The sequence below is a fragment of the Mustela nivalis genome (genome assembly GCF_964662115.1).
Source record: "Mustela nivalis genome assembly, chromosome: 1".
NCBI classification, from domain to species: Eukaryota; Metazoa; Chordata; class Mammalia; order Carnivora; family Mustelidae; genus Mustela; species Mustela nivalis.
In genome coordinates this window covers 30238150-30261297 of record NC_139020.1, presented here as the reverse complement: position 1 = coordinate 30261297, position 23148 = coordinate 30238150, and the positions used below count along the sequence as shown (strand labels likewise).

Sequence of the window (23148 nt, the reverse complement as noted above, 5' to 3'; positions counted from 1 at the left end):
ATTTATAAAAGCAAAAACCCCCTTTGAGGATGAGCTGTCTTTACCTTCCCAGAATGGAAAAGAAAACTTGTGAAGGGGGCTTAGGAGACCCTTTGTGTTCCTTCACGAAGTCTAGGCATTCTTACGCCACAGCTTTTCATCCCATTCACCCTTTCTCCACTGTATCTTTGTTCTATTGTTGTTTTCCAGCCATTCCAGACCACTGACTATTCCGCTTACCATTTACTATTCTGTATGTACTATGCTGTAGCATCTTACGTCCCCATGCTTTTGCCTAGAGAAAAGTAAAGCCCTATCTTCTTTGTCAAGGGGGGATAGAGACTGAGGCATTATTTGGTCTGGGATGCCTATCGTAACGCCTAGTCTGAATTAGGTACCCACCTTCCCTATGCTACAGCAACACTCTGCATGCATTTATCATATCTGGATTCCACCAAATAGGAGGTGTTGGCTCAGTGCCCTGGTTCTTTCATCAGACAGCAGTTTCCTATGGGCTAGAGACTGTCTCCTGTCAGCTTTCCCTCCTCCAAGCTATCGTCTAGGAATCCTTCCCTCACTCAGTCCCTTTTAACACTGAAATCTCACCTGCCCACACCAAACCTCCGTGTTCCCTCCTACCTGTCAACTCCCGAAATTGATTTCTTCAACACTCACAATCATATATGATGCGCTTCACTCTCTACTTCTAATATAATGCTCACTCCATGCCTTATATTACCTCCAACGAGTTCATAATGAGATTGAATGCTTTGTCATTGCCAGGCCCCACTATACTGTGCCAAGCAAAATACTATGTATACAATAAAATTCATTTTAAAACATTTGGTCACTTGAATGACAAAATATCCATTCCTTTGTATGTACATATGAATGTATTATGTGTATGTGATGTATATATTTATATGTGTACGTGAGTATATCTACACATATAAATGAGCATGCGTATACATATATATATTTATGTATATGTATATGTGCATATATGTGCATATATAAACACGAATGCACATTATTATATGTATACACACATATAAATACATATATAATTTGTCTAGAGAAATAGAGATTATTGGCAGCATTATTCGTCTGGAATGCCTGCCTGACTTGACCCCCATAATCTTTGTTAGTGCCTCTTTTCCATGGTCTATGAATCTATTCATTATACCTTAGATTCTGCTGAATTGAGTTTATATACGTGTATGTACATGTGTTTATGTGCATGCATATGGGATTTCCTACTGCATGTTCTAGCTATATAATACATTTTAAGTACAGAATTCTTTTTATTTGGCTTATTATTAAAACAGATTCAAAATATCTTTCCACTTGAGATTCACTGATGAAAACAGTTCTTACCATCATTATAAATTTTAACCTTTTAAATAATAACTATTAAAATGATGTTTGTAGGAATTATATGGTATTAAATATTTAACACACTATTTCTTTAAATTTGCTGTCATATGTATATGGGTGTTTGTGTTATATGTTTTAGATATAGCTGTAGAATACTTTAAATGCCAGGAAAACGCTTCGAAAAAATGAATATCGTCAACATTAATGAAAACAAGGCTTAATCCTTGGCAGATAATTACTTGCACAAAGAATGCTTGCACATTTATTGAAATGTTTTAATCCCTTTTTAAGCTGAATGCTACTCTCCATTTATGTCTTTTTTTAAAGGCTGCTTCCATTTGTCTGCTCCATCTTTTTTATTAGAATAACCATTACCCATCGGCAATTACTCTCAAATCACCTATGTTGGGGCATTTTAATCTATTGATTGCATTCATCTACCATCTCAAAATTAATTAAGTAAATTTAAATCCCAACTCTCTCCATTTCACTTTAATTTCTCTTATGTCATATTCTTTTATACTTAATGTCAATGAAAGTTCATATAACGGTATCCTCAATTTCTCTTCTGTATTTTTATATTTATCTATTTCTGAGTACACTGATTTCCATCATGAGTAATTTGCTGCATTTTGCTTTCCACTGGGACTTAGTTCTATATTGTCTTACTGAGAAATGATTAAGTCCTCTCTCCCTAAATTTTACGTGAGCCATGAATTTTTGTTGTTGTTGTTGTTTTGCTATTTTTTATGATTTTTAACAAACTTCCATTGGAAGTAGAACTACGCAGTAACCATAGAGGAGTCTCAAAAGTGATTAAATCATACTTTTGAGAGTTGGGAGGAGGGAGACAATGAGTGTATTCTCCTGCTTTAGTTTTAGTCTAATGATTTGGAGACTTAACGGTATAGAAGAAGACCGTGGAAAAGCTGAAGAACACAATGCAGCATCATCCCTGATGCTCAAGTGCTGAGCACTGATCTCAGTTAAGTACTTAAACTCTGTCGTAAGTGGGAAGGGTACACGCAGTTTCTCACTGAACACCTTTTCTGTTATCGCCACAGAACACCTGAGATTCACACATTTCTTTCCCATGAGAAATTGAAATTGATTTTAAAAACCACAGCAAGAAAAAGACAAAACCACAGCGAGTTTTTTTGGGGGCCACTAATGTAGAGCCTAGGAACAGAATGAGGTTTTTAGGAGAGTTATTTCTCAAAGTGGGTGTCACAAACTACTGGTTCCATAAGATGCCTCAGGACAAAGGGTTCTATGTTGTATACAAATGGATCAAATTTGAAAAGAAGTCGAGTAGTAAAGAAATCTCTTTAGATGTTCACCTGTTGTTTTCTTCTTTATTTTAAAAATACCTATTAAAATTCCACAGACTATTTTGAGAAAGACTAGAATATAGATAATAGGACAGGGTGAGGGGGTATGAATGAGACTAATGTGGATTTTACTGCTTCTAAATGTATTTGGAAGCCTTGCTCATTGCTTCTTTCCGCTTAGCTCCAATACATTCATCAAAAAGATACTTTCCCAGAGCCTGGGTCCCTATTTCACAGGAGATACTCATCTATTTATGAAGGCAAAGGTTATTTCTGTTTTAACCATTCTGTACGATTCTTAGCACAATATCTCAGTACTAGCTTGCAAAGTGAATGAATAAATAAATAAAACAAAAAACAAGCCGTTTGTCAGAAACGCATTATTCCTAAGTGTTGTCTAGAGACACATTGTGTAAAGATTGTCCAAACAAGCTGTCCAGGCCCTAGAAGCTGCATCCATGAAAATCATTTTATAGGCCAAGGATGCTATGGTGTCGTGATCTGAGGGCAGTGACAGTGGCCTGAAAATTCCCTGTCATAGATATTGACCTGCGCCCTGATACTGTATTTGAATCAGAAACCTCAAGTGTCTTTTTCTGATTGCCAAGATAACTGAGTATGTATATTCTAGTAGCTCCACTGCTGCTTGGAGAAAGAGTTTGGGCTGGAAGATACCAAGGCGGGTCACACACAGCCTTTCAAATTGTCCTGCATCTGTCTTTTGGATTCTCGAGGGCTTTGCAACCCTTTCTTATGCCAAATTTCTTCTCTGAGCCTGAAGAAAACTCCCCCTGGGACTGAAAGCCGAAACTAAGACTGCACTAAATTCATCCAGATGAAAGAGCCCTCGAAACCTTTTGGAGACAGCTTGTTATCTTCCCGCCTTACTAAGGCTTTCTATGCGTCTTTTCTTATAAATTCTTGCAACTGGCTTTTCAGTTATTGCAATTTTATTTCACGTTTCTGTTACGAAGTGAAATTTAGCATGAACTTGGCTGATCTTCTCTTTGGAAGATAGAAAAAACACTTTCACAAATTGAGGGCATTGAATGTTATCTCTTGTTAAAATGCTTTCTTGTGCCACTGGCGTATCTTTTATATAGCTCATATGTAATAATTAAGAGACCACAGTGTTTTATTTTAATAAATCTTTCCGATAATTTTGCACTTTTGCCATCTGTAGGTGTTTCCATAATGCACCCAGATTCAATAAAGCAATGATTGTTTTCGGGGCGCCTGGGTGGCTCAGTGGGTTAAGCCTCTGCCTTTGGCTCAGGTCATGATTTCAGGGTCCTGGAATCGAGCCCCGAATTGGGCTCTCAGCTCAGCAGGGAGCCTGCTCCCTCCTCTCTCTGCCTGTCTCTCTGCCTACTTGTGATCTCTGTCAAATAAATAAATAAAATCTTTAAAAATAAAAAAAAAAAAAAGCAATGATTGTTTTGTAATTCCTCTACTTTTTACCATATTGGTAACAGATATATCTGTCTTTAATCACACCATTATGTCACTGTATTATGTTAATGCAACATTATTTGTAATTCCCTAATACTGTTTTATTTTCCTATGGGTAATCTAAATTAAATGAAATTCTGAAGCGTATTATCCACTTACCATGTGCTTTAAAAGTATTTTCAAATAAATAGTTTTAGAGTTCAGTTTTTTTATTTCATTTTTACTATTACTATATTATCTTAAAAAATACATGAACTTCTTTTATTTTTAGAAATAATTTGATCCTGTAATTGTACTTAGTGAAAAAGAATGAAATATTCATGAAGTACAATAAAATAGGGAATTTCTCTTTTCTACCCAGTCCCTAATACAACTTTTCAACATCCATCATCTTAGAAAAAGTTATCATTAGCTATTCTAAGGCAATTAAGAAATATCCACTTTCTTCCAATTCTCATACTTATTTATATTGAAAGAATCATTTCTGAAGGTAATTTCATAGATGAGAAGTTTATATTCTATCTACCTGAAAGTCTTTATGGGGTGGGGGAGATCAGATCTGGAGACCAGGGCCTATAGAGGGGAATCTATAATTTCAAATACTTTTTATATTCTCCATCAGTGTCAGCAGTTTAGTCACTACTGTAAGTCAATTTCTAGTTACCACCACCCAACCCATTACCAAAGGAGATAATTGGATCATGCATTTGGTCACAAAATATTAATGTAGAGTTAAAAAAGTGAGAGAATGGTCTGTGTTTGATTTTTCTACAGGCAAGTCTGTTTTACATAAATGGCTTTTTTACAAATTTGAAATGTGAATATATTTTATTTTTTCCCAGTGAGTACACAATACACAATTCTTTGACAATACTATTAACCAATTTTATGCCAATTTCTTTTCTGATCTAATAACATCAAATGAAACACATTAAGATTTTGGACGCTGTTTGATGACTTAACAGACTAGTTAAAAAAAAGTCCATCTATAAAACAAAGTATAAAAAGTCTACCCACGGCCACAAAATCCCTTATCTTGCAACACTTTAAAGTCACAATAAATGCTTTTGAAAACGATGAGATAAGAAAAATTAGTAAATTGAACTTCAGTGAAAAAAAGGTATGGGGGTTTCATTTGAAGGTACACATTGTAGAGAAGCAAAATAAAAGTAACCTCATCTCTAAGATAATGTGGAAAGACGTTGCTTTACACCAATTCTCATCATGTAACTTTATAAATACAATGTACAGAAGTAGATGTACAAATCAGGGAATGTCATGGTTCTTCATATCTTTAATACTGACACACAATCACTTTCCAGTGGTGAAGATAAATCACAGTTTAGAGCTCACTGGTATTCATGTAATTAAGTTGTAAACGGACAATTCCATAAATTTGTTGAATAGAAATTTGGAGGTGTTCTACCTGAGCTCATACAGACTTTCAACTTGAATCCCATTGAAGATATATTTAAATATTTAAATACCCAGAGCCTTAAGCTGTGACATACACCACCATTTTATCTGTCTTTGTTATTTAGAACAAGCATACTTGCAATGTTTTACTTCCCTTTGGTTGTAGGACACCTTCAATGTTGGTCTTGATTTTCCTATATGCTCCCCTGAACTGGATTCAAATCCTGTGAAGGAATCCATTGTTTTCAAGCCCCTGTACTATCCCACTTAAAATATGGTATGAAAAAGGTCTGGAAAGAGGCTGACTCTACCTGCACACTCGAGGCATACCTGAGTTGGGGCGCTGCTTGGCTTTTCCCCAGTGGAGACGTAGCATGTTAAGAATGGAGCTGTGTTGTTTGGGGCTTGAGTGCGCAGTAGCATGGCCTGTGAGTGCAAGATGAGTTTGCATTCTCCCCCACCCGGATTTCCTTCTGACAAGTCATGCAGACCTTGTGCAGACCTGCAGAAGACTGAGCTCAGTGATTCACATTCATTCAATGGGCTATAAGATGAAAAAAATTATGGGAGGTCTTGTACATGTTTGTATTCTTCTACTAATATTCTGACATACTGATTAGAAGCTTTTTACTTATAGTAAGTTGACAAAAGCTCTTGATTTTTGGATAGGATTCCTGAATTCATTTGGATAGCCACAGCATTTTTATATTGCTCTGTATCTGTGTGCGGATGATATATTGGGAGCAACATTTTACTAAGCAAATTACATACAAAACTAGACTTAACAGGGAACGTGGAATGTTCTAGAAGAACATTCCACATAACCATAAGGTCTGTACTGCCAACATCTAACCCAAATGGTTATGTTTTATACACTGAAAATAATCAGGAAGGTCTGATGCTATGTCCTGCATTATTCCAGAAGTCACTGTCATACCCATACTCTACACTGAAGTCTTGGTTTATTTGTCACATTAGGGATCGGCATCTGTGTGTAATAAATGTGATTAATGAAAGTTTTAATCTAAAGTGGGTTACAGAGAAGCCTAAAGAGGGATCACAAATGAACAAAACTTTGCTTTTAAATAGAAAGAGGCGAAGTAGGGAGCTGCATAAATCAAAATTAAATTCCTCACATCCTACAGTTGTGAATAGTAGGTAGTCATTCTTCACAGGAACTTTTCACCTTCCCTAGACAATCTGACCCAGAGAAATCAAACTGCATTAAAATTCAGGCACTGGTGGTAGGAAGTTGATAACGCATTTAATAAGTGTGTCTCAGAATATTTTTTTTCTCTTCGGCCAAGAAATGAGCTACATGGCCCCAAAAGAGGTTGGGGCCCATAAAAAACATTACATTCCTCCACTCTTGCCTGTGTTGATGCAGTCTCAGGGAACAAAAAAGATAGAGAAAATGAATTATGTTATCCCTTTGCTATAATAATATGATACAGAATTGGAGATTGAGCCAAGAATGCATGGGAATATGAATTGTCATTCAAGTGGGTCCCCTATTAGAATTGATTCTAATAATCACATCGAACATTTTTCAAAGTACCAACTACTGAATACATCATAGGAAAAACATGAGAAAGTATAACTAGAAATAGAATTTACAGTTGTGGAGGCGGCAGATGGAAAAAATGTCACAAGTGGGAATTTCAGGGAAGTTCTCTTCTACTTGACTGATCGACTATACACGAACAGAGGCTGACATATATTCCAAAGTCATATTCCTTTTGACCATACATGACTGATGTTCAGGAATTTCTTGTTCTCAAAGTCGTGGGAACAAATGAGGCAGGACACTGTTATTAATGTCCACTTAACGAGGTTTGGTTTTATTTAAAAAGTGTATAAACATGCATTTTTCTCCTTTTAAATTTTCGTTTTCAATTTACTCATTCAAAGTGGGTCAAACATCTTTTAGTTGGTAGCCAATTTCTGAGAATGTACCATAAAATGTTTATTCCAATAAATCTACTTACTGTGAACTGAACATACTCTGAGCACTGCCTTGTAAGCACTTACAATTTGGCGATACATTTGTGGCATAAAATTCACTTCTTAACCAAATAAAACACAAAATTGTCTATAGACTGCATTATTTTTCCAAAGTCATAAATTTAAGTGATGCAGCTCTATCCTCTAGTGTGTACTGTACATGTATTAGAAAGATGAAACGAGATATTGCAATAGAGTTTTTGCATTTGGAAGCAGCCCGAGTATGTCCTAATAATAAATTGCCTCTTTAACTATTTGCTAGATATTCTAGAGTTCATTTTGTTTGTTTCCTTGGGGAACTTCATATTATAGTCTGACTTAATGAGTTGGAGAGATTAATTATGGTAATTCAGAAAATGCTTTTTTAAAAAACTGTAATATAAACACAGCTCTTGTGAAACACCTTAATTTCCTTCTGCTTGTTATAATTCTCAGACAGGTCAATTACAACAACAGGTTAAGTTGATTCTACATATAACCTTAATTTCCTTTTTTTTTTTTTTTTAAAGCAAGCTTAGTACATCTTTGCTATTTAGCCTGAAGACTTAAATGTCCTTCTTTCACCCCTGCTTTTTTGTCAATAGTAAAAGCCACCCTTCTGCTTTTCTTTTTGACTCAGTCCCTGATATTTAAAGAAGACTTTGCCAACACCACTGTTCCCTTGCATCTTTCTATTCCTACACCCCAACTGCAAACCCTCGAGCGTGATTGGTTCCAACCGGCGCACCCAGCCTAGCTTACAGTACAGAACCTCCCCTCGAGCGTGATTGGTTCCAACCGGCGCACCCAGCCTAGCTTACAGTACAGAACCTCCCTTCACATTCAGTCCTGTTCTTCATGTCACGAGGAGTAGAGATTTGTGCTTATCACCAAATAAAATTGCAGTGCAAAATTTAAACATAAAAGTTACACAATTAAAAGTTAATATATGGCACCACAGCCTATTAATTCACATATAGTACAACAGACCAATAAAAACAGACAATAGTATGAACAGAGCTAAAAAGAGGGAGCTTGCATAGCAATGCACGAAAGAAATTATATACAGAGGAAAATCCTTTTCTTCCTGGAGGGCGAGTTTTGTTTTCTTTCTTTTGTATATACTCCTGACAAGAAAGAATTAAGGTGGGTGGTGTACTTAAGAGAAGAACACAAGTAAAATATCTGTGGGATATGTGTGGCTGTGTGTCTTTACATTGCATTTACAGTTCTTTTAATAGTACATAAATAAAGAAATTGTTCATTGCACTGTTTAGTGTCATCACTTCCATGAGTTCAGACCTGGTGGTCCTTCAGAGCAGCTTTGCATGTCTCCTCTCAGTTACTCTACAAAGAGATAAAAATCAGAGGTAAGTTTGCATTGACATTAGGTAGTCTTTCCAACTGACCAACATGACAAAAAGCCACGTGAATAGATAATAAATGAAAATAACACCACCAGATGGGTTTTGCGAGTGTGTAAAGGTAGTGATGGGAAGGGAAAGAAAGAAACATTGTAAATTTGGAGATTTAAAATTCACATAGCACTCTCCCTGCACGTCCCTGTGAGTTTACAGTTACACTAAAATGGAAGTCAAAGCAAAATCCAAGCAGTCATGAATCAAATTAAGAATTATAAACGTATCTTAAAAATGTGAAGTCTAGTCAATAAAGAACTTCACAGTTTGAAAGAACTTTTATTTTTCATTATTTCATGGCATCCCCCAGTCTGTGATAGAAGCATAATAGTAATGCCATTTTTTTAAAATCAGGAAGTAGAGAGATTGGGAAGGTAGCTGACTTGCGCTGGGTTGAGAAGACTGGAATCCAGGGATATTCCTTCATCAGTGCTTTTAATATGAATTCAAATAAGCAGCTGAAACTATTTAACAAGTATAATTCTGACATTGGAGAGAAGAATTGGTAAATTTTACGAAAAAAAAAATTAACACACAGAATTCAGAGCTTCTTCCTGTGACTGTGACATGCTCTCTTTCTCTGTTGTCTGGTATTTTATTTTTATAGATTATTTTATTTTTATAGATTATATAAATTATAGATTTTTATAGAGTAAGATAATAAATAATCTTTAAAAAGATTATTTTATTTTATAGATAGTTATATCAATGTTGGATCATTATTCAAAAAGAAATTTATTTATAAAATATGTTATTGTAATAAAATATCAACTTTACAAGGTCGACTGTCTAAATCTAAAAAAAATTATAATAATAAATGAAGAGCAACTAGGGAACGAGGAATTCCTAAGGTTCTTTAAAAGGCAAAGAAAACTGCAAAGTGGACTGTTCTTAATTAACTTATAAATATTAAGATTAATTGCCTAAATATAGGCAAATTTTGTATCGTGTAAATCAGACTTGGAATAGAAGAAATATTCATTTAATAGATGGCTGTAAATAGCCATGCTCTATTTCCAAAAATCGTAATCAATTTTTTTCTCTTAGTAAAGCATGATTTCTACAATTCTGAAATTTGTTTATTGTCCCAATGTTATTGATGAGGTTCAGGACATGCTACCCCAAAACACGACATCTTGGCATATGGAATATTGAAAGCTGAAGGAGTCTGAAAAACCAACAAAGGGAGGAAGGTCACTCTGACCTCTCTCCTCCCCACCTTGATCTTCTTCTCTGAAACAGACCATAAAACTCCCATGTGAAAGTTACCCTCCCTCTACCAGAGGAAGGAAGACATTCTTATTCCCAGAGACAGGGAGTTATAGGGCCGAGGAATCTGTGCAAACAAACCTTGTTAAACTAACCCTTATCTTCCCAGTTACTTCTTTACCCTTGACTTCTCCTCTATACCAAACCCCTCGGTATCATAAAATCTTCACAAATTTATGGTTTCTTTGTCTAAAAGATATAAAAGCTTTCTGCTCTGTCACTTCTTTCAGTCTACATGCTCTTCTGAAGTCACCCGTGGGCATGTAAAAATTCGATAAAATTTGCAGACTTTTCTCCTGTTAATCTCTGTTTATCAGTTTAATTCTCAGACCCAGCCAGGGACCCTAAGAGGGTCAAGGAAACTTTTTTCTCCCCTACATTATTAACCCACTATTTGTTCTGAATCACCAGTGTCTTTGAATGGTCCTAAAGCACTTACATAATTCACCTGTAAACTGTCCTTGACTATTCGAGCCCATATATCCTATGTCAAGAAGGTCGCTGGCATTGCGCTGATGATTTCCCCTCAACACCTCGGCTTTCCTTGGTCCAGTGGATCCTTTAGAAGACGCTGTTCCTGACGAGCTGTGACCTCCTGGAGATGGGAAACTGGGCTTGCTGTATGGCACCAATGTCTCCTCTGAAAAAGAAGTACAAAGTGCTAAGCTGAACAGCAACATGGAAGCCAAACAAACTTTAAACATTAAGTTCAAGGTGGGCTAGTTTATGATTTCACTCTTCAGTAAAATTAAAAATAAGAGGTTCAATAAGCCTGGATATTAAAAAATTTCCATGTGCAAACAACGTTTCTGATAATAGGAACTGAAACAGGATTAAATTAAAAGGAAATTTGGGGATGGGGTGCCTGGGTGGCTCAGTTGTTAAGCATTAGCCTTCTGCTCAGGTCATGATCTCAGGGACCTAGGATGGACCCCCTTGTTGGGCTCCCTGCTCAGTGGGGAGTATCCTTCTCCCTCTCCCTCTGCTCCTGCCTCCTTGTTCATGTTCTCTTTCTCTCTCCCAAATAAATAAAATCTTAAAAAAATAAACTTGGGGATAAAAATACAATGTTACATATCATTTGCAAAATTTAAATTCATTAATAAAAGGGAGCTGAATACCATGAACCATATTATTTAACAAAAGCATTTTTATGAATATAATTTCTGGACTTCAGTGAGGCACCAATTAAATTTTTCAAAAATATTGAAGAAACATGGTTTTTGTTTCACTCGAAATTATAGCAACATTTTCTCAATCAATTTAGATAAAGAACTATATATGAGTTGACAAAGCTTCCTAAATTTCTGTTGTTTCTGGGGATAGAAACACATTATTTTACAGATGGTGTATTTCCTTAAAAGAAAAAGAGAAATACACAGTTTCATAACTAAATAATAAATGAAAACACATTTTAGGTATCAATCCTACAAATAACACAAGGTGTATTATTAAGTAACTAATATTTTAAAACATTTTTTTCTTTTTTACTTTCCTTTTTTCTTCTTCTTTCTCCCTACCTTTCTATTTTTCTCTTTCTTTCTAGATATGGGCTATTATTACTGTGATGACTATTTCTCTCCTTAAATGGTCTTTATGAAATCTCAAGAATCACATGACTTTTCTTTCACAACATGAACGATGTAAACTTCCTAAGTGTTTCACTAAATCTAGGTCTTAAAATTGACATATCTTGGCTCTTATAAACATTACATTTTCTAAAATCTTAAGTACCAAGTTGTGACTTCATATAATTATTGAAAATGCCTGGGTAGAGGGCATATCTACAAATGACTGAGTCCAAATTAAAAAAACAAATGTGTAAAGAAACTTTCAAATGTTGTGCTGTGTGTGTTTGTGTATATGAATGAAAATGAATCCTGATATGAGAAGAAATGTTCCAGAAAATGTATTTCTATAATAGGCTCCAACAACCACTACCCCTCCCAAAATAAAATCCAACCACAAGTGATGACTTTTATTTTGTGACAGTTCCAGAAGCTCGATTTATAAACAAGAATATTTCCCAATGAACTGTTAACAATCAACTAAATTTAACCAGTTGGAGAAAGCACAGGCCCAGTTTAACCTTTTCTATCCTTAGATATTTACATACATTTATGTGCAACTTTGTTATTTCAATGAGTTCAACGATTTAACTGAAGTGAGTTCTCTTTTCAAAATGACTAGTTACTTCAGTCAAAATGAAAGTGCTTGAAGGCAGGGATTAAATGGACGTTAAGATGAAATTTAGAGGTCTTAAAAGCATTTCAGTATAAACATTAGGAGGCAAAAATATCAAATTGTTTCTTGAATAATACAGGTGAAATCTCTTGAGCTCAAAGACCCATACGCAAGGTTAACTTGAGGAACAATCCCCATGGGAATCAGCCTTAAGGTGTATGTTGGTGAACTTTGCTGAGGAATCCCAACTTTTCAGTGATTCAAGGCAAACTTTTTTCCGATGCGCTTAAACAACTGCCATTTCTAAAATACCTGGTAGGAAAACAAAAGGTAAAAGTCCACACTTTCTTGGGACTGTGCAGAACACACCTGGTCCAACACTTTGTTTGTGTAGGGCTTTCCGTATATCTTCTTGGCGTTCTGTGGAGTTTATCCATTCTTGGGTTTGTCGCTGCCACTCTAGGGATGTTCTAGCTGGACAATCCAGTGAGCTCTTTGTGTCTTCTAAGCTGGATGCTGGTGGTGTTTCCAGAGAGCTTCCTTTTCTCTCTGTTGAGTTTTCCACGTTACCAGCATGCTGGTTCAGGCCTATTTGCTGCCTTAAACCCTGACCTGGAGGGGGATCTGGTGGTGGTGGAAGATCTAAAAATTGTGAATAATGTTTAGAATGGACTAAAATTTAATGAAAAATACAGGTTTTAATTCAAGATGAAGAAAAAAACCCGTGCCCTCCTAAAAGTCTCACTCATGCAAAAGAAATCTGGGGGGAGGGGGGGGAAGGGAGGGTTACAGGGAGGGCAAAGGTCAGTTATTTCTGTCTAAAATGCATATTATTGATCTCTTTGCTACCATTGGATCATAGTGTCTTTGAAACAAAATCGACTGATTTCAATTATAATATGTAGAAAGTGTTTTCAATTGCACATTGAGGCTAATGTTCAAGGTACAAAATACAATTTATGTGTTCTCCATATTTTCTTCATTGTCCACTCCAACTCCCCAAAGTAGACATATCATGACACAAAAATGACTAGACATTCTAGCAGCTGTGTTAGTAAAAGGCCCTGGGAAGAATAAAGGCTGCCCTGCCACTCTCCATAGGAAATGTTGCCCTCGGGAAATTAAGAACTATATGCCGAATCATATGCAACATATGACTGCCTTTACCCATGTATGTGGTACATTTAGCAACAGTCAAGGGGTTAAGCTAACATTTATTAAATGCAATTAACATTCTGCCTGACAAACCAATTCTGGCTGTTCGTTTCATGAGTTAGCTAATGAGTTACAACTAATACATTATAATCTTCCAATGCATTAATTTTAATAACTAATAACCAATGTTCAGAGTACAGATAGAATATGCTTCATGGTGCTAGAATAGACAATGTATCATAAAAATTTGAGATGTGGTAGAATAGATAACTTTGCAAAAAAGCTCTTTAAATTAAATATAAGATATGAAAAAATCAAAAGTTCAAATGTGCAGCTAATTTTTCATTTTCCTTTCATTAACTGTGCAGATCATGATATCTTTATATTTGGATTATTTTCAACTGTGATCTTAGTCTCTTCTTTCATCTTTCTTTAAGAATTCTACTAGTTCTATAATATGATTTGTACCATTATACTAGCTCTAAAATTACTTTGTTAAAGATTTTGAAGTCTCCTGAACATTCTTAACATTCTTTTGGATTATTACCTTCTAATTTTTCTGGCATACTATTGCAAACTTCTCTGTTCATCCTTAGAATATCAGTGATTACATTAGTCGTTCATGAAATAAAATATCATATGCACTACATATATCTATTATCAATGGGGGCTATTGCATATAATCTTCATCCATTATTTCCTGTGCTGTTGTTGTATTAGTGCTCTTACTTCTAATAATACTGTTTGTGAAATTCAAAAGGAAAAAGCATGAATTTCTTGTGAACAAAAGATAGCTTCCTTAAGGAAGGCTAAATTGTTCTTTTTAAAGACTTTGCTAAGAAACTTTATACTCTCTCATAATGAGAAAAATGATATTGTCCTCCACTGAATTGACAATAATACTCTCCTCCGCATCTGCTTTGGGAGTTCCCACGCTGAAGCAGCATTCCCAGTTCTTATGTATGTCCTCTTGTTAGATTATGAATTACTAATTATTGAAGGGAACAGTGTTTCCATCTGGGAGAATAAAGTTGCATTTGGAACATTTCTTCCAAAATGAAGAGCTAATCCAATATTGTGATATCTGTTTGTAGAATAATCCAGCAATGAGTTTATGTTTCCTTTATATTCAAAACTGAATTCCTTCGGTAGGCATTATTGTAAATGTAAGGTAATTGTTTCACTTGAGTGTTTGGACTTAAGACTGCCAGTAGTGGGAAGGGCAGGAATTATGACATTTGCTTTCAAAATAACTATCTGGTCATTGATTTTCATTCTCCATCAAAGCAGCTTCATCTTTAAAATGGCCAAAATGGCATCTACGTATGCTAGCCAAAATCCTGATTACTGTTTAATTTAACCTGAAATCATATAGCTATATAATTAAGTAATTTACTTGGAGTTTGTATATTCTAAGAAGAAAGAACATGACATGCACATTGAAATAAACAAATTGGAAAAAAAGATAAAATTAAAAATGACTGTGGCAAAAATAAAAGTAATCAAATATGTTCACTTAAATTTATTATTCATTTCCAAGTTGATTCATTTCAAGTAAATCAATTCACTAAAGAGTCTCTTACTGGTCTACTGAGGATTACCTATTGTCAGGTACACAACAGTCCAATTAAATATGTACCATTTTTATTGTCTTTTTCAGGTTTAAAGAAAAAAAAAAAAAGCAAAAAGAAATCAGATACCTTCAGCTGGGATCTCTCCTTCTATGAACTCCAGGCTCACATCACTAAATCCATACTGAGGAGTTCAACTTAGATGTTTAGAAAGGATCTAAAATTTCACATATCTAAACTGAGTTCTGGACCTTCCTCTACAAGATATGCTTCTTCGGTAACGTCCATCATCTCAATTAGTAGCAACTGCATTCTACAAGTTGACCAAGACTTTGGAGTAATCCTTGACTTTCTTGCTTTATAGCCTGAGTTAATTTCACGAACAAATCCTGTTGGCTCTGCCAACCTATAGCCAGAATTCAATTCTTCTCCTTGCTTCCACTGATGCTACCTCGGGAAGAACTTCTACATTGCTTCCCTGGTTGAATTCTACAACCTCTTAAGTGGTTTCTGGGCTTCCACACAGAAAAGCACATTTAGTCTATCTTGACATAACAGCTACAATGTTTTTTTTTTTTTTTTAAATAGAAGCAGAAGTAAAATCATGTTACTCCTCCACCTTAAACACACACACACACCCCGCTTCAATGGTATCCGATTCAAAGTAAGAGCCAATGTCCTTACAGAAGCTTAAGACCCTACAAACGCCCTCACTGACTGGTCTAACTTCATATTCTATTCTGTTTTTCTCTCTGCCTTGGTCACACTGCTTCTCTTACTTTTCAGCAAAAAAGCTTCAGGCTTCCACTTGCTGTTCCCTTGACCTGGTGTGACCTCTCCTTGATACCAGCATTGCTCTTTCCCTTTTAATCTTCCAGTCTTCTGTACTGTCATCTACTTAGTCAAGCCTTCCCTGAGACTCTACTTAAAAGAGAGGTGACCCCCTCCCCAATCCTGGTATTTCTCTACTTCCTTCCTATGTTTTTTTCCTCCATGATATTTGCCACCATCTTATATACTTTTACTTTCCCTTATATATTTGCATTGGTCTTTATCTTCCCTCAATAGAATGCAAGCTCCAGAAAAGCAGGGGATTTTGCCCGCTGGTTTCCAGCCTATCATTTGGTATGAGAATAAATTGATTAATGAATAAAGAAATTTGCTGAATGGTATAGGTTAGTTTGTAGCAGATCTGGAGTGTGGCCAAGGTAGTCTGTGGAGAGCAAAGACTCCCTTCACTAATTAGGACATAGGAATGAGGGGAGAACAGACTAGAAGGAAATGCTATGGTGGGGGGGAAGTTGATGGACAGAAAATTACTTTCTCTGCCTTCTTTCTTCAGCACTTGTCAGTGTATTGCTATCAAAGGGTATTCTTTAGCTTATGCAAATGGAATAGAAGATTTGGACTGAACAATGCCTGCTTAGGAGAGTCTTTATTCAAGGGAGAAGAAGACTCCTTGATGTGTGTGGTGGTTTTTGCATTGCCTTTGAGACAGAGGCTGATGTTTTTCACTGTTCCCGATTCCTCTTACTAGACACAAGAAAACACTACTTTCCCATCTAGTAAGTAGTCTGAGGTCATGTGCCCATGCTCTTGTCAAGGAAATGAGAAGTGATATATGCCACATAGAGTCTCCCAAGTGATCACCCATATTTTGTCTTCCCCTCACTCAGAAGCCACAAATGTCTCACATTAAAAATGATGGCATCCCAATATTGAAAAAGCATACATCCTTATATGACTACTTAGAGGAGATCCACCTGACCTTTATAAATTATTATAAATTATTGTAACCATGAGGAACAAACTTGCTGTACTAAGCCATTGAGGGACAGCAGTGGTTTGGTATGGCAGCTTCCAGTAATTACCGATTAATTTACTCACCAAACACAATTTCGGAATGTATCAAGCAAAAGTTTAAGTGTAGAAATGTCTAGGCACTAAGTGCTAATCAACAGCAGCCTTCCCTAAAAGAACAGTTTGATTTTACATACAAATATTGTAAAATTATTACTGATGCATGGATTCATACCATACAAATCTAGGACACACACATTTACTATAAAATAACAACATGCTTAAGGATGATCTCCAGACTGCCATCCATAATAGATGTCCTCATGTCATAACTGGAACATCATTGGATCATAAACTTGGGAAGACATGGGAGCCAAAATTTCCCTTGCAATATTATTGCTTCCAAAATATTTCTACAAACAATACATAATCCATAACCTCCTTTTGAAATGGTGGCAACTTTAAGAGTTAGGGACCTGTCTGTTGTTTAGAAATATAAGCAATAAATTGATCATATTTTAAAGTAGGAAGCAGCTTATTTGAACTAGACATTCTGAGAAAACTTGCAAGAACAGTATTTTAGTAAGAAAAGGAGCACTATCTTTTTGGTTTATATTTTTTGTCTTCTGGATAGTCTGTATATTATCTTCTTACATTTCAGAAAAAAAAAATTCTTTTCTCTTTCCATGACATTGATAGCAGGAAAACTATACAAAATTGTTAATTCTGAGTTTTATAACTACCATATCAATGGGGGTGGTCTTTTTTATCTAGAGGGAATAAGACCAACACTACTGACTGAACTAATCTTCAGATCATCTGAGGCAGAAAGGAAGTGGTGAGCATTTTTGTTCACCACAGGATATTGGTTTATAAAGGAATCAAGATCCTGAGTTCACCCTTATTCTCAAATTCCACAGAAATACTCCCCAATGAAAACAAGGTAGCAGGAAAGATAAGTAAACCTGAAAGCTTTTAGAACAAGTTATGGTTGACTTTTTAAGTCTGCCCTACATTACAAAATGACAACAGAAAGCACAGAGATGGCTACGAGATACAGACCCTTCAGCCGAACCAATAAAGAGTAAGTACTTTTCCAACTAAGCCTCATTCTGTCTTATAATGATAAGCCTAAGAGACTGAAATGAATGTTAAGGACACCATCATAGCTTCTCATTAGATTCATTTGTGGAGCTTTAAAAATATCCATAATTGGTTTTCACCCTGAACAATGAAATCACAATCCCCAGGGAGTGCCTGGGTGCCTCAGTCGGTTAAGTGTCTGCCTTCAGCTCAGGTCATGATCTCAGGGTCCTGGGATCTATCCCCACATCTCCGCATGAAGCTCTCTGCTCAGCGAAAGTCTGTTTCACCCTCTACCTCTGTGCTCTCCCTTTCTTTCTCTAAGAAATAAATAAATAACAACAACAACAAGAAACAAACAAACAAACAAAACTCCACAATCCCCAGGGGATAATTTAAGAGCTCTGTAGATGGTTCTAATGTGAAGCTTGGGTAGGTTCACCCTTTTGGTATTTAGTAGAACTATCTCAGATTAAAGTTTGTATGTCTAGAGGGGATAGTGCTGAGAAGCGGAAGAAATATACCTTTGGTTTTGGGCATTATACATAAATCATAGGTATTAATAGAATAAAACATCAGGATAAATATTTGTATTCCTATTTTTAAATGTATGAGAATTCAGTTGAACGTACAGGAAATAGATCCCGCTTTAAAGAGATGAACTACTCTGTATTGAACAAGGACATTGCTCAATAATGTGCTTCTTGAAACTAGCAGTGTTTAAGCAAGTACTCAAAGACTGAAAGTTATACACAAATACAAGAATTGAAATAAATCAGCAGACTAGGGTCCATGGGCCAAATTCAGCCACTGTCTGTTTATCAACGAGGTTTTATTGGAAATCAGTCACACGCATTCTTCTTTTTTTTCCTATAGCTACACTCACACTACAATGGCAGCGTTGAGTATCTGTGACAGAGACTGTATGGCCAGGTAAAACAAAAAATATTTACTCTCCGGACTTTTACAGAAAAGCTTGCTGACCCATCTACCAGATGATCTGTAGTATGCTTTTAGTCCTGAAATTCATGAAACTAAAAAATTGCTAAGTTACAAATCACTTCATGGTCTTTTTCAAAAGTGAAATACCATCGAAGTTATCTTAATTTGATGTCAGAAATGTCCCAAATTTAATATCAGAAATGCACAGCAAGTGCACGTGCTACCTGCGTTTTCTTTCCTAACCTCAAAGGGGAATGTCCATTAAAAAGCATTAATGGAAAATGCCAGAATGGCAGCAAGATCAACATTGAAAAGTGGTATGGCACACATTTCTTGGGGCGTGGTAATACAGAAATCCTTCCAGATTGTTAGAAAAGAGGGTGTTTTCTTTAAGCGAGACCATATTGCCGGGTTTTCTGCCTTGTTACATAATGAGGCAGTGCCTAATCTACCACTGCTACTTTAATCTAAGTTAATGATTCGCACAGAGCGCATCTCTTCGGCGAGGAGACAAGAGAGAAGGAAACAAACCTACCATCTGTCATTCCTTCCCTTCGATGAGGCAAGGCTGGTTGTTGGTCCATTCGCCCTCCCTTGTGTTTTTTAGTGGGCCGAGGCCTCTGACTTTGACTCAGGGCTGCACTGGTATTACTGTCAGTAGAAAATGGGCTGGTTGGTCGAGGTCTTTGAGAGGAGGTAAAAGCTTTGCCTAAAAAGAAAACAAAGGGAATGGGGTATAGAGAATGTTATAAGGCAGTGATTCTGCCTGTTTTGTATTTCTGCTCTTACTTAGCCTAACCTACAAACTTGCCTAGAGATGCCATTTAAAGATACCAAATACTGGTGCATCTCCATTAAAAAAAAAAAATATGCCTTCTTGCTTTTATTTTATCCAATTTTTAGTAACCAACACACTGCCCGCTGGAAAAAGATTCAAGCAAATGGATGTAAAACAAATCCACCAACCAAAAACCTGATATTACTTGATTATATTTTTATTTAACCTTGGTGATCTTAGTGGTATTTTCATGGTAATATGCAAATTCATGCTGCTTTTACTTCTTAAAATTAAAGCAGTTACTTCTGAAATAAATTATGTACTTATCTTATTTCCTTAATCAAATTTTATCCTTGGGATCTTACCATTTCTCTCTGAGCACAGAAAAAGGTCCTGAAGTAATTGCATTTGAAAAATCTACATGAAAGGTCTGCTCAGAGACGTATATTAAACTGACCTTACCACCCATACAAATACACGATGAATTTTACCTCTTCTACAGAAACTCAATAACATTAGTGTATAGTATAGGATAGATAGCAGGTTAAAATCACCTTGCATATCCAAAGTGCAATAGGTATTTTCTGATGAATATTACTGTATCTGAGCAGACTCCAAATTCTCATTGAAAAATGAAATTGTGTTACGTCCTTTTCTTGAGGTTTAGTACATATGCAGGGAAATTTATTTTGTGAAAAGGGTAGCTAATAAATGTTCAACATCTTATGATTTTAATATAATGTTCATTATGGTAAGTGAGGGTTGTTTTATGTGCATGTATCTATTCTCTTGTGCATGTTTTCCCTTTACATAAAATTATTATATGTAGTTACATTTTCTTAAGTCAATGTGACATGATACTGCTTAATGCTTTATTAGCTATTAGCATACATGCAAGAAATGCACTTATGCCTTCTAATTTATTAGTTTCCTTGCACTTTCTCATTGCTGTGCTTATAGCTATGCCACAAAAAGCACTCAGGCAACATAAAGTTTCTGACTTACGCCTTATAAAGCAAGAAAATTCAAATAACTGTTATATTTGATATAATATATCATATTTTAGTTCGGATGCCATATGAAAAATAAACCTCTGCAATGCTTGGAAAAAATTTTTTATATCATTTGAAGATTCCTAATGCATACTGAAAAGAAATACTGATGGCATAATTCAAAGAAAATTTCCAAGACTCCTTTTTATCACCTGAGAGTTTAGTGAAGGGTCAAAACCGTTTTTCTTCACTTTACTAGTTGAATACTATTAAGATTTCTTAAACATGTTTAAGGCTTCATTAGTTTGTTTTGTAAAGTAGCTCCATTTAATTCACATTTTAGAATCTTTTTATAAGTGCATTTAAGAAGTACAGCCATAGAAGAGCATGGATCAATAGCCGAAGCTATTTTGTTTCAGTAAAACAAACAAACACAAATTACTGATCTATTATGAGGATGAATCTCACATTTCTTTTAGGGAAAAGAATCAGATACATGAAAAATTATGAAATTGGTACTCAATTCCTCTCAGAAACCCAAATTAGATTAGGCCAAAGAGCCATACACATGTAGTCATCATTTTACTCTAGTGGCAAATGCAGTGGGTGTATCTTTAATTAGCATCCTTTAAAACAAATAACAAATTATTGGGTTAAAATTTTAACAGCCCAACAATTAATAAGACCATCAGCCATTTGAATGGTTAGACTGGCAGCCATAGACCCATTCACCCCATGCTGAGAAAGCCTTCCCAGAAAACACATTTGCAGAAAGAAATGGGGCAAAGGAAAGTGATGGAGATAAAAGCTGAATAATTTTAATCACTGGGCCCATTATTGATTGTGTGAGAATTTGGCCAAGAGTGAGTTATTGAAAATTTAATGGCCATCCCAGATGCAGCTTGGCTATCACGTAAAAGGAAAGCGGATTCCAATTAATCAACAGAGCCATGAAGGGGAAGGGAAAGAACGGGAGAGAAGTGGGTGAGTAGGAGCCTATTCTCGGCTCTGCAAAAGTAGCATCGAGGAGAAAGTTCTGGTAATTGAGGATCCGAACTGTGGTCATGCATGTTACAGAAAGCCCTGCAGTCAGACTCACTGAGGAGGAAGAACAGGAGAAAAATAGCTCAGTGTCTAAAGGACAAGACTCTCTCATGCAAAGAGTGTGGACTCAGAGTCTACCAACCTGTTCTCGTAAGGCTGGTTCCATCCAGCCTAAAACCAGCTTTATCTGCTGCTGCCACCAGTGCTTGTGCAAAGCTGCCGCTGGCAAAGATGGCGCCATCTGAGGAACTACCTACACTAGATCTATGACTAGAAAAGTTACGGTCCTCATCAGATGCAGAGCCCCATCCATTTACCATTGAACCTAAAAACAAATGTAGTTGTCTAGTGAGTGGTACATACTGGATAGCTCATCTCCTCGCACACACTCCTCTAAGGAACAAGTAGGCTGCCTCAACTCCTCACTCCTCCCCGAGGCAAATCTGGTTCCATCCTGACCTCCGCAGCCACATGCAAGCCTCCTCCACGGTTTCCACATTCCTAGTGCGGGCGAATGAATCCCCAGTAAAACCTAAACCTCTTTGCAACGCATAAACAAAACATGTTTTGTATGGTTCCAGTCTTATATTGTTTATATTATTACATAATCGATTTCTGAAATAGAATGGCTATGTATACCTTCGGCCCCACAATTCACAGAAGAACACTTTTATTGAAGTAAATTATAGTGTCATTTAAAGTAAACTTATCAAGGTTTCAGATGAAGGAAGAGGGTGAATATATATTTTGAATTTAAATAGACTCAAATGATAATTTTCAATCAATATACAGTGGTGTACTGTGGAGGAGCTAAAATCATTTCGAGGTTTTAAAATACAAATGGAAATAATCAGGAAATATAACAACAAACAGTATAAACAACAAAAAAAAGTATGACTAGTATCAGAGCATACAGACTTAGAACAAAGAAAAAAAGTATCTCTAAAAATTTCTATTAATTTCAAAGCTCAGGATGCCTTTTTTGCTTTTTAATTGTTTTAAGTACTCCAGGTTTCTTTTTACTATGAATCTTTGTTTTAGAAAATTAACTATTATGAGGGATGTAACTGGCCTTCATATGGATTTTTCTGCAAAACACAATATGGTGATAGAGGAAAAGAATGGTACTTTTATGTGTCAAGAGCAGCAAAACATGAAGATACTGAGAAATAACTTTTATTCTTAATTTTTCAGCACATCATTTACAAGTTCAGATATTTTTCTTAGACCAAGGCACACGGAAACTTTAATCTATTATTTAATACAATTAATATTACAATATTTAAGCCGTGTACTATTAATTTATGACACAATAAAGTGTCACATATTTCCTAGCCTAACTTTTTAAAAAAAGAGGCAAAAAAAATATTTATA

The 23148-nt window shown here is 35.8% G+C and overlaps 1 protein-coding gene across 1 annotated transcript in view; it reads right to left on the bottom strand.

Moving 5' to 3' along the window:
- Positions 1-4948: 4948 nt before the first annotated feature.
- The window catches only part of ROBO2 (roundabout guidance receptor 2), a 594514-nt gene continuing 576314 nt past the window's right edge, over positions 4949-23148 (bottom strand). Inside the window, 5 exon segments of the mRNA XM_082689522.1 lie at positions 4949-8310; positions 8370-8885; positions 10665-10865; positions 12779-13051; positions 19496-19669. Coding sequence (XP_082545648.1) covers positions 8884-8885; positions 10665-10865; positions 12779-13051; positions 19496-19669 — 650 coding nt within the window. The 3' untranslated portion in view covers positions 4949-8310; positions 8370-8883.